Below are 10,934 nucleotides of genomic sequence, written 5' to 3' on the forward strand. Positions count from 1 at the left end.
CTTGGCGGCTGAATGTGCTGCCGGTGTTGTGGGATGTGCTCTGGATGCTCCCTGGAAGAGTCAGTCCACCCCGTGAGTATAGGCTGTAAGATCAATAAGTGTGTGAAACACCCCAAGGAGAACTAACATGAGTCACTCCTGTCCTTGAGCTTTCCCTATTTGAGGTCAACCAACATGAAATACGGTATTTTGATGTTGCTCAGGCTGCCTGTTCCTGTGACCTTGGGTTTTTGCAGTCAATAAATGGATCTGTACTAATTGGAGAGAGCTAGAGAGAAGTATCAGGCTTGTTCTCCAGGTTTTTGATAACAAACATTTAAGGAAAGAAGAGGACAACCGTCCCTTTCTATTTCTGATGGTTTATGAAGGTAGTTGTCGGTGTCCTGGATCTCCTGGTGTGTCTCAGTGTTTTTGTACTGAGCACGTTCATGTTCCCTGGGTAGTGACACACGACCAAAGGGCTGGTGTGTCTTTCTTCTGCTGATGAGAAGGGAGTGACTAGGAAGCCATTCGATAACAAAGTACATGGAAAAGGCTGATTTCGTGGCAACTCTTCCCAGCTTGATGAAATGACTATTAAAGGAAGATCCATTTTGCATTGGAGACCGGCGCAGTTTCTGTCTCTCACCAGATAAAGAACATTTTTCCAGAGTGAGGTCATGTCTTTCTCTGGAGGTTACCAAAGATGTAGTTGAGCCTTAGATCAGCCTCGACTGAGCAAGGTGAGCATTTGCTGATGCTTCTTTCTGACCGACACCAGACCATCTCCATCTGCACTTTCCCCTGTAGTGAGCTCGCCCGAGTTTTCACCTTGAAATCTCCGATGCAGCAGAGAAGTCTGCAGCAGCAGAACTGTCCATACCCCACCTCTTGGATGCTTACCGTGAAATTGGACTGGGAGGTGCCTCCCTCGCTGACTAAATAGGACTGGGTTTAAAAATATTGCTGCAGTCGAGGTGCAGGCACAGCATCTACCTTGATGAGCCAGGTCCGTTCTCATAACCAGGGCAGCCCTTGAGGGAGATGGTTATGTGGCACATCAGTAACAAACAGCATGTCCCCAAAATAACTAAAAGACGGGGAGGCTGCTCACCAGGGAGTGAATTTCGAAATTCCATGCATTGCAGAGGCTGGAAGAAAATATAGCGTAGCAAAGTGGATGGGAGTTTTGGTCAATGATTTCTTGGGACAGAATTTAGCCTGGGTTTATATAATTATAGGAGTTCAGAAAGTGGGATCACACTGCTCCAGAGGACAGGGGGTGATGGTTTTAGAAAAACCAAGGTGTGCAAACGTCCTTGTGGCTGCGCTGCTAAATGCCCCTCCCTCCAGCACAGCTGCTGGAGCATCTTGTACAAGCTGATTCTGGGGCAGCTGTAAAACCAGCAGCCAGCAGAGGAACCAGTCCTAAATTAAAAAATTCTCCTTTCTCTGCGTAAAGCAATATCTGTGACTGTAAATGTGTCGAGTGCTCAATAACAGACGGATCAGGAGCTGTTAACACCACAGCAGATGTGCTTGAAGCCATTTGGATTTCTCTTCAAAGCAAACAAAGAGGAATGTGAGGTGCGTGCGAGGATGGGTTTCTGTGATTTACGGTTGTGTGGCAATGCTGCCTGTGTGGGGGGAACGCTTTATTCCGGGATGCCCTGGAGAGGGGGTCCTAAACCCGTCTGAAGTCAGTGGTGAACTTCTCTGCTGACTTCTGTAAAGCTCTGTTGGAGGATTAAATTCACCTCATCCTTGATGGTTGATCTATGAGCAGCTGCCCAGGCTGGGATTTTATTTATTGGTGTGGGTACGAAACCCATCTAGAACTATTCAGGGCTTAGCAGATATTTTAGCCTGATGCCGTAGCTGTGATTTGAGGCTCCACAAGATGTCTGTATGAAAGGTGGTTCCCGGTGCTTTGCAGTTGCTTTGGCCTGTAGGTTGGCACAGTCCATCTGCAGTGCATGTTGAGGGTGAAAAGCCTCCTCAGCCCCACATCTTTTGGGGTCTCACCTCTTTGCTCTCTGTATAAAAGTCGTTGTGGTTGCAGGTGAGGCTGTAGGTGGGCTCTCCCTCACCTTGCAGAGGTCCAGGCAGGACCAGCTCCACGTGCAGGCAGCGTTGGGCAGGGGGTGGGGGGCGTGGGATGGTGGCAGCGGTTCCTCCAGGTGCCGAGCGAGAAAGCTGTGGTACATCTTCCCATGCAGCTTCTGTGCGAGCAACTCGCAACGGCTGCAGCAAGGATTACTTGGAGCGTTTGTGTCTTGCCCAAGGAGGATCCTGGTTTCTGGTTTGGGAGTGGTTTGGCTCTCAAAATCCAGCTTCTGAAGCATACTGCTGTACAGATGTGAGGATGACTTAGTACTGCGTGCCTGTCCTCAAATGTTTTCTCGCCCAGCTTTCCAGCTAGAGCAGGCTTCGAGTGCATTCAGTGCCGGTAAATGGGATGAGCATCGCACTGGGAACCTCTCAGCTTCCATCTGCCTTTTTATAATAAAAGACTGGCTTCAAAAGATCAAAACCTGAAGGTTATTTACCTGTAACTGGATTTTTTTCTCTGAGCAGCCAGCAGCTCTCAGGTGGGCGTGTGGGGATGCCACTCGAAGAGGAAGCATTTGATTTCCAAGTAAAATTAGATTCCACATTCAATTCTCAGTAACACAAGCGCAAGAGTTCCAGTAAAAACATTTTCTGCAGCAAGGGGTTTTAACATCTCCCAGAAGATACAATCGAATTGCGCTGCAGCAGCCAACTATTGTCTTATCTTTAATACGTAAACAGGTGCTCAATGATTAAGTTACCATGGAAGTTGTACTGTGGCGATGGTCAATTATAAGATAAACTGATAAAAGGGAGGATGCAGCTGTGTTCTGTACAGTGGACACCAAACCTGATATGCCTGCAGTGGTCAGCTTGCTTGGGATTTATATATTGGTATTTTCTCCTTGTATTTGTTCTCACGCAGAATTTTCAGGGAGGTGAGTGCTCACTGGGAGATCAAGAATCACTCTACTAAAAGGAGGGTTTTTTTCTCTGACGGTCGCTTGCCCAGAGATTGTCACCTCCTGCTGCCTCGATTTCCCACCTTTCATCCCGCTGACAGCTTCCCTGCGCTCCGCGGAGGCACCTCGTGTGTCTCGTTTCTGCTGCACTCGGTTGGCATGAGGGGCAACGTGATCCCATCTAAGATACCTTCTGGGAGTATGAATGGCTGTATCAGTGTCTTTGACACCTGAGAGCTACTCTGTGGGGAATCGTAACATGTGATTAAAGAAACCAGTTAAAAACAGTTTAGGAAGCTGGATTAGGTACATGATCTCTTATTATAGCTCCTTTCAGCTGACAGCCCGGTGAAAGAAGGGGGGTCTGGATTACATGGGGAGACATCAGACCTGATGGGAGTGTTTTCTGACTGTTAGGCTTAGCGGTGTCATGTACAATGTTAATCAGATTTAAATAGTGGCAAACATCACAGGCTTAATGGATTTCTGCTTTATTATTGGGGCTTTGCTTAGAAGCAATTTGGATTTTCAGCTGTGAGCCAGCAATGCAAGTGTATTCATGATGACATTAAAAGGGACTGGAAACCCAGAGACCAACCTTGCGTTTAAATACCACGTGCCTACATACAGGGACAGACTTTGTCTTCTTTCCCTCAACCTCAGGATTTCGATGTGCTGTTAAGCTCAGCCCCATGTTTTTTTCCATAGAGATGATGTATTTGGCACCAGTTCATTTATTGATCCCAGCAACTGGGTAGCTGAACAAATGACTTTTTCCATTTCAAAGGCTTTGTTGCTCAAGATAGAGCAAGATGACAATGTATTTTTGCAGTGATCTGGAGAGTGTGTTTTCCACGCTTGGCTTCAACCTTGAAGTTGTCCTACACGTGATCTAAAATTGTCTCTGTCTTCTGTTTTAGGGGGCATGGGTTCCTCTCCTTGACCTTCCCAAGGTGAGGCTTTGTCTTGGATGTGCCAATTTTGGGTGATTTGTGTAGAGGAAAAACAGTCACTGAGGACACTGACACCCTTATTTCTACAGAGCCAGAAATACTGCCTCCAAATCCGGTCTTTTTGGGCAGCTTTTTTACGTTGTGGGAGAAGATGCCTTGCAACACGTCAATATTGAAGATGGTTTTGCAAAACACATTTGACTTTGCTTGGAGGATTGGTAATGGGAGAAAACCTCGTATGTCCAGCACTCAGGGACTGACTGTCTAGAGCTGTCACGGACGAAAGTTGCCATTTCATGACAGTTGGTCGCTGAGGTCTGTTCAGATGGTTGGTGCTCCCAGTCCTGCATGAGCAGAAGGAGGGGGAAAAGGGGAACGTTGATGCTTTTCAAGTTCCCCTTAGAAGTAGCATGTGGCATTGTTCCCTTTGTCAGTAAAGGGAAATGTACGTGTTCCTACTCCCTTGTGTTTTCTGTGCCACCTAAAACCACCAACCTCAGGTTTCAGCTACTTCCAGCTCTGAGCTGAGCATTACTGATGATATTTTCCCTTAGAAGGCCAAGGAGATGTCTGTAAGGTGTTATCTCAATCATCTACTAAATCCTGGCTTTCTCTCTGATGTAGCCATTCAAGCACTAATTGCCTTTGATTAAGTCAATCATTTGCAGAGTGAGTGGGTTAATTGGGTATTGTGGAAGCAATCAATCTAATCAGCTGCTTGCATCCATAGCTGAGGCGCTACCATGCAGCAGGACAATAATTGTTTTATGAGCTCCTGGAACGCAGCAGAGGCAGACTGGATGGCAACAGGAAACCCTTCTCTGCAAAATGGCTTTTAGGAAAGGTAATTTGCATGCTAAGTGCTCATTAAGAGAGGACTGATTGATTAAGAGCTGGGAAATTCTCAAAAACATGAGAAAATGGTTGGTGTTGGTGTCAGCACGAGGGAGGTCTTGGGCTCCTTTGCCTGGCTGGGTGAGATGTGGTGAGGATGTGTTGGCTTAGAGGGGGATGAAGGGAGATCAGTCCCTTCTCACCCCTGCGAGAGAGTGTGACATGAGACACGCCAGGCACCCATCCTTACATGAGGTGCACAAGAGCTTACCTCCCAGGTGGCCTTTCTGGGCAAAGAGACTGGTTTGCAGGATCACTAAATGCATTCTCATTTGTCCCTTACTGAGGCTTTCATTTCCAAAGCTCTGAACTGTGCTTGAGCAGTAGCAGCTCCTGGGGGCTCCTCACCTGGTCTGTGCAGGAGAACACCTGGGGACGGGATGCCCATCGCATCAGCAAGGCTCCCAGGTCCCCTCTGCCTCCTGCTCCTGTGGATGCTGACACTTCCCGTACGCCTGTGTCTGCACTGCTCAAGAGGGAACCAGCAGGAAGTGTATTTATCTGGACATGACTGGAGAATTATTTTCAGGGAAGTTATAAGCTGCTCAGCACAGCTGCAGATGGGCGGGGGGAAAGCAGGCGGCTGGTGCTGTGCAGTGGAGCAGGGGAGCGGCTGCAGCCTTGACTGCAAGCTCCAAGTTGTTTGACCAACTTTGACACGGCTTGTGGGGGAATACCTGACATATGGGGGGGATGAGTTTGTCTCTAGACAAACAGTGGTGGTGTCACTCCATGAGAAAACTCAGTATTCCCTTTTTAAATATTTTTTATTGGGATGCAAGTGCTTAAAAAATTAAAATTGAAGTCATTGAAATGTCTTGCTTTGGTGGTGGCTGAATGCTACAGGAGGAAATATTGCAAATTGCATCAATCAAACCAAACAATTTACACTGACACAGCCAAACAAGAGGTGTACGGTTCTTTTTGCAATGCTATTCAAAGTCCAGTCCATTGGGAAACCTTAGAATACGCTGCCTTCTCCATCCAGCCCCCTGACTATGGACAGCGTGGTTTATTTCAGGAGAAATATCCTTCTCTTGGTTTTAAAAGGAGGTTGTGACATTGGTGTCAGTGGGGATACGGGATGTCAGGGATTCACCACTCAGCTGCTCCAAATAACTATGCCATTCCTTAACCTCACAGAAAAAGCGTGCACATCATCTCCAGTAAGTACCTATCTGCTGTTCTGGTTTAATTAACGTCTTACAATGTTAATATAGCAGACTACTCAGCTTCTGACATGTGGAGAAGCGGTGATATATACCCTGCAATTTTAGCAGCAAAGTGATGTAGTTGTATTTAAGTTGTATTTGAATCTTCTCCAGAGCTCTGAATTGGGGTCAGAGCACTTTAACTGCTTAGAGGAAAGAAAATCCACATCTGTAGGTGGAGGTGCCCTGCCCAAACTCTAGGAAAATGTCATTGCTCTTGGGTTACACACACAAGGTATTTTTTTTCTCCTATTTCAGCCTCCCATGCTTTGTCTTGCAGTGAGACAAGAAAGCAAGAAACAACACAGTGATGCACTTGGGCTCGGGTATGGTATTGGCTCTGTTGCTATGCTCAGTTTTGGATACACTGACATCTTTCTCCTAAAAGCCTTGGACCAGACCTGGTTTTACCATTGCCCTAGAAACGTCATGGAAACAAGCAGTTCTGGTGCCTCTTTCCCGGTGAAATTGCAAAATAAAGCATCAAAGAAACCAAAGAGCAGATTTAGTTTAATTCCAAGTTTATAATAGCATGACAGAAAGCAAAGTCTATGCATGGATTTTTTTTTTTTTTTTCCAAGCTAGTGGATGTGCTTGTCTTCCTCGCAAGAGGGTTTTTTTCTTCTCTGAGAACAAAGGCTGAAACTGAAATTGTAATTTTGGGTACTTCCTATAAACCAGCATTCTCAGAGACCAAAAACCCATCATTAACTAAGCACCGTAGCGGCTTTCTGAGGTGGGGAAGTAGCAATATCCCTCTTCTTAAAAACTGGGGAACTTGAACAAGTTGCTGGCAGAAGTCAGATGGAAAGACGGTGTCTCGGTGGTTTTTTTGCCGGTGTTGCAGGTCTGTGCCAGAACTGCCTACAAAAGCCAGCGATTAGTTCTCCTTCTTGGCAGGCGGCTGAAGTGGTGCAGAAATCTTGACATTTGAACAGCAGCGGTGTTCAGCAACCCGAGTGTGACATTTCTAAAGGGTGCCCATAGGTCTTCACCAGCTTGTCCTTTCTACGGGTTGGGTGCTGGTGATCCAGCCGGATGATGCCAGGCAGCCGCATCCCTCGTTCTGTGCCTTGGGAGAGGAAGGAACGCGTTGGTGACATGACACTGCGTGGTCCAACACCAGCAGTCAGCAGGTGGTGTAGGGCTAGCGGGTTTTTGGCTTCAACAGAAGCAGAACAACCCTCGTGAAGATCTGACTGTGGCCAGATACCTCTAAAAGCAAGGCTGTTGCTAAGGCACCGCAGCCACAGAGACGAAGAGGAGACAGTTTAGTTCTCTGACTGCAGTGCCCTCCGGTGCGAGATCTGTTCCCTGTTCACTCTCCTGCAGTTCTGTTTCTCAACACGTTTTCTGGCTGTTTTCACAGTCCTTTAGATCAGGACGCTGAGGACACATCTTGGTGACATGCTGTTTGCCCGGGGAACCTGGATGGGTTCGTGGTGGGTTCAAGTCCAGTTCGTGGTGGTTTGTGTTGATGCGGTGCAGGCAGCAGGTTTGGGCAGAGCAGAGGAACAGCTCCTGAGGATGCAGCCCTGGAGGGAAGAAGGAAGAAAGAAAAAGAAGAAAAGCAAGCATAGGATTTATGAAAATCTGAACCAAAGTACAGTCAAATTAGCAGCTGGCTTTGTCAGAGCAGCCAGGAGCTCTTGCAGAGACAACGGGTCTGGGAAGAGCCAGCATGTGAACTGCGGAAAGGGATAACGCTTGGTGTTGTGTTGGTTTTTTTTTAATTCTTCCTTGGAGTGGAATTTGGATGCTGTGCTTTTGCCACAAAAGGTTGTAAAGAGAAGGTCAAAATGATGAAACGTCCCTATGAAAGAGGGCAGGGAAAGCTGGGTTTGACACTGGCTCACAGTCTTTTCCTGGGCAGCTCACCAAACCTCTCTGGGCTTCCCTCTCTTTGTATATAACCATTACGATGCTCATGTGCCAGGGGTAAGGATTAGGTGGGCTTTACAGATTTGCAATTATTTGAGATCCTCTTTGGGGAAACGCAGAGTAATTTTATTCTTCATCCCTTAAGTGTTAAGAAAAATCACAAAGAATGTGTTGTAGAGGGGAAAAGCTTGAGCAAGGAGTGCCTGCAGCATCCTTCACCATTCAGATGTTCCTAATGAAATACTCAAGATGAACGAATAGATGAAACCCACAGCCAGGACTTGTGGAGCTGAGCTGCTCCGAGGTGGAGCTGCTGAGAGCTGAGCTCTGTGTGCCCAACACCCCGCTGAACCGAGCAAACCCCGGGTGGGGGTTTCTGAAGGAAAAGATGGGCTTTCCTTCTGCATCACCCCACGTTTGCATTTGGAGATGTCACTGTCCTCTGCACATTGTCTCTCTTCTCTCTCTTTTGACGCTGATGTCCTTTCCTCCAAACCCAGCTCTCTCCAGCCCCCTACGAGATGTTGCTGTTCCCCAAACGTTGGGCACAGAGAGATGGCAGAGAGGCTGCAAAACCGTCTCTGCTGTTTAGTGGAGTGAATAGAAATGGCTTTGGAAGTACTCTCCCGTTGCTCCAACTCGCTTGGCACCCTTCAGAAACTGCCTGTGCTTGGTTTCTAAACCACACGCTTTGAGAGCAAGCTGCTGAACGTTTTGCCATTCAAGAGAGCGGTCAGCAATCGCCAGCCGTCAGAGCCCCGGCAGTGTCTCTGCCTCACATTAAGCAAATCCTGTTTTTTATAAAAATGCATCAGCTGGGCATCACCTCCTGCCTGTCTGTCTCCTGTCAGAGAGACATGATTCCTGTTCAGCTCTGCCGTGTACAGCCTGCTACAGGGTATGTAGTGTTTTTGCTGACATGAGCCTGGCAGGTAGCAGCATCTGACTTTGAATCAGTCGGAGCTTCGGTTCCCTGGCCATTAATTCCTACCAGGGCAGTGATACGAGTGCATCCGCCTGGGTTGGCAGCTGCCCTTGTCTGGACTTTGGTGGCTGCTTTCCCCTGCTCAGACTCTGGATAATCACGCTCCCTGTGGGTTCTTCTCTTTCTGACACTGGAAGTGCCCTTCAAGGGGTTAGTTGTCGGAAAAAGTAGGTCGCAAGCCCACAGTTGGGATAAGGTTGGACTGATGGACTGAATTAGCGAATTCTGCTCCTGGCTTTGGGGAAGAATCTCCCAAGCTGGATGGGTGGAGCAGAGAAAGAGCTTCAGGCTTGTCATTCCCCTGATGACAGTATGGGTCCTCTGGGTTACTGGGCTGGTGCACGTGGGTGACGATGCTCTGCGCGGGGTGGAGCACTTGTCCTGCACTGGAGGGATGGGGAGGGCTCAGAGGTGGAAGGATTAGGTGGAGAGTGGGGTGGCAGCACCGGTGGGCTGTGGCCGTGGGATAACCGAGGGTTTGGGCTGTCCCAGGTGCATCTCTTGGCAATGATGTGGGCTCAGGTCTGGCTGGCTGTGGGGAGCAGTGGGTTGGTACCCCACAGCCCATTGCAGTCCTGCATGCCAGTTGTTGGGTGCGTCGGGGGGATTTGTGATGCTCTCTGCGGTTAGCGGCCAGCATTGGCAGCAGCACCGGCTTTGCCATTCCGCTCATTCATGGCAGACGTGGATGGCTCTGCCTGGCATCCCGTAACGTCTGTTGGAGGACCTGGAGAAAGTATTTGGCACACAGAGTCCAGACAGAAGTATGTGTGTGTGTGTGCTTTTTCCCTTGCTTTAGGTTTTTATGTCATGGAAATATTTTGTATCACTTTCACCCTTGGAGCCACTGTTGAGGAGCTGGTTTGGGGACTTTTCTGCATCTTTTCATCTGAGGTTTAAATCAATTTTGTATCAGGATAGACAAGTGAAAGGTGGGTTGAGTGAGGAATTTCTGCACACCAGTGGTTTGTAGCAGGCAGGTGAAGGAGAGGTTTTAATATGCCACTTGGCATATTAAAAAAGAAGTTTAGCTACTTATTTGAAAGTTGTTGTAAAACATATAATTTTAATTTTAAAATCTTTGCTCCTGAGAGTCGGTAACGAAAATCGAAAAGGGGTGAAACTAAGAGAGAAAGGGAACACTTTGTCAGTGGGACTTTTGTATAATTATATCTTAAATAAATGGAAGATGACCATCAAACTGCTCTGTTAATATTTACAAAACTTGTGTTGGCCAGTTCTTGGGGTTTCTTTGTTTGGAAGCATTTAAAAGAAGGGCATCAATTAAACTTATTGTGAGAGAAGTTGGGCACTGTGGGCTGCAGGCTGCAGGAGGAGCTATCAGCAATCAGTTAAGATTTTTAGATTCTTTTTTTTCTCTTTCTGGCTCTTTTGAGTTTTAAATAAATCACATGTATTTTGAATAGTGTTCTTCCCGAGCAACAGATCTGCCCATGGGGCTGATGTCCAGGTAGAGAGAAGAGGCGGGGGGGTGGGATGCCGAGTCTGGCTCAGGGGCTTCTGAACCAGTGTGTCCTGAAGTCAGTGGGAAGAACTGTTTCATTCATGTCTTGAGCAATCCAGCGACTCGTTTGGTCTGCTTGATTTTGAAGTCAAAGCTCTTCTTTCCTTTACCCTGTCACTTTTTTTTTAAACACGGCGTTTTATCCCTGGTTCTCAGCAATTGCTTTCCACTGCAGGGTACCGAGAAGGATTTCTGTGGAAGAGAGGACGCGACAACGGGCAATTCTTAAGTCGAAAATTTGTGTTATCGGAGAGGGAAGGTGCACTGAAGTACTTCAACAAAAATGATGTGAGTACCTGGGGCTGCTGTATGCAGATAGGGGATCACAACTGTAAGAGCATCTTTGAACCCGTAATTCCTAGGCCATCATAAGTCCCCAATCGCTGCAGGACAAGGTTGCCAGGTACAGCTCACCGCTCTCTTTAGCAGGGTTTGCTCTTGGTCCACCGCAGTCACGGTGAGACACCCTCACTGGCCATTTTACACATTCCT

The 10,934-nt window shown here is 47.5% G+C and overlaps 1 protein-coding gene across 1 annotated transcript in view; it reads left to right on the forward strand.

Moving 5' to 3' along the window:
- LOC104470514 (arf-GAP with dual PH domain-containing protein 1-like) overlaps positions 1–10,934 on the forward strand; it is a gene marked incomplete at its 3' end in the record, with an annotated part of 36,522 nt that overhangs the window by 23,613 nt on the left and 1,975 nt on the right. Inside the window, 1 exon segment of the mRNA XM_010085469.1 lies at positions 10,618–10,730. Coding sequence (XP_010083771.1) covers positions 10,618–10,730 — 113 coding nt within the window.

This window comes from Pterocles gutturalis, unplaced genomic scaffold (genome assembly GCF_000699245.1).
Source record: "Pterocles gutturalis isolate BGI_N339 unplaced genomic scaffold, ASM69924v1 scaffold7390, whole genome shotgun sequence".
In the NCBI taxonomy this organism is placed as follows: Eukaryota; Metazoa; Chordata; class Aves; order Pterocliformes; family Pteroclidae; genus Pterocles; species Pterocles gutturalis.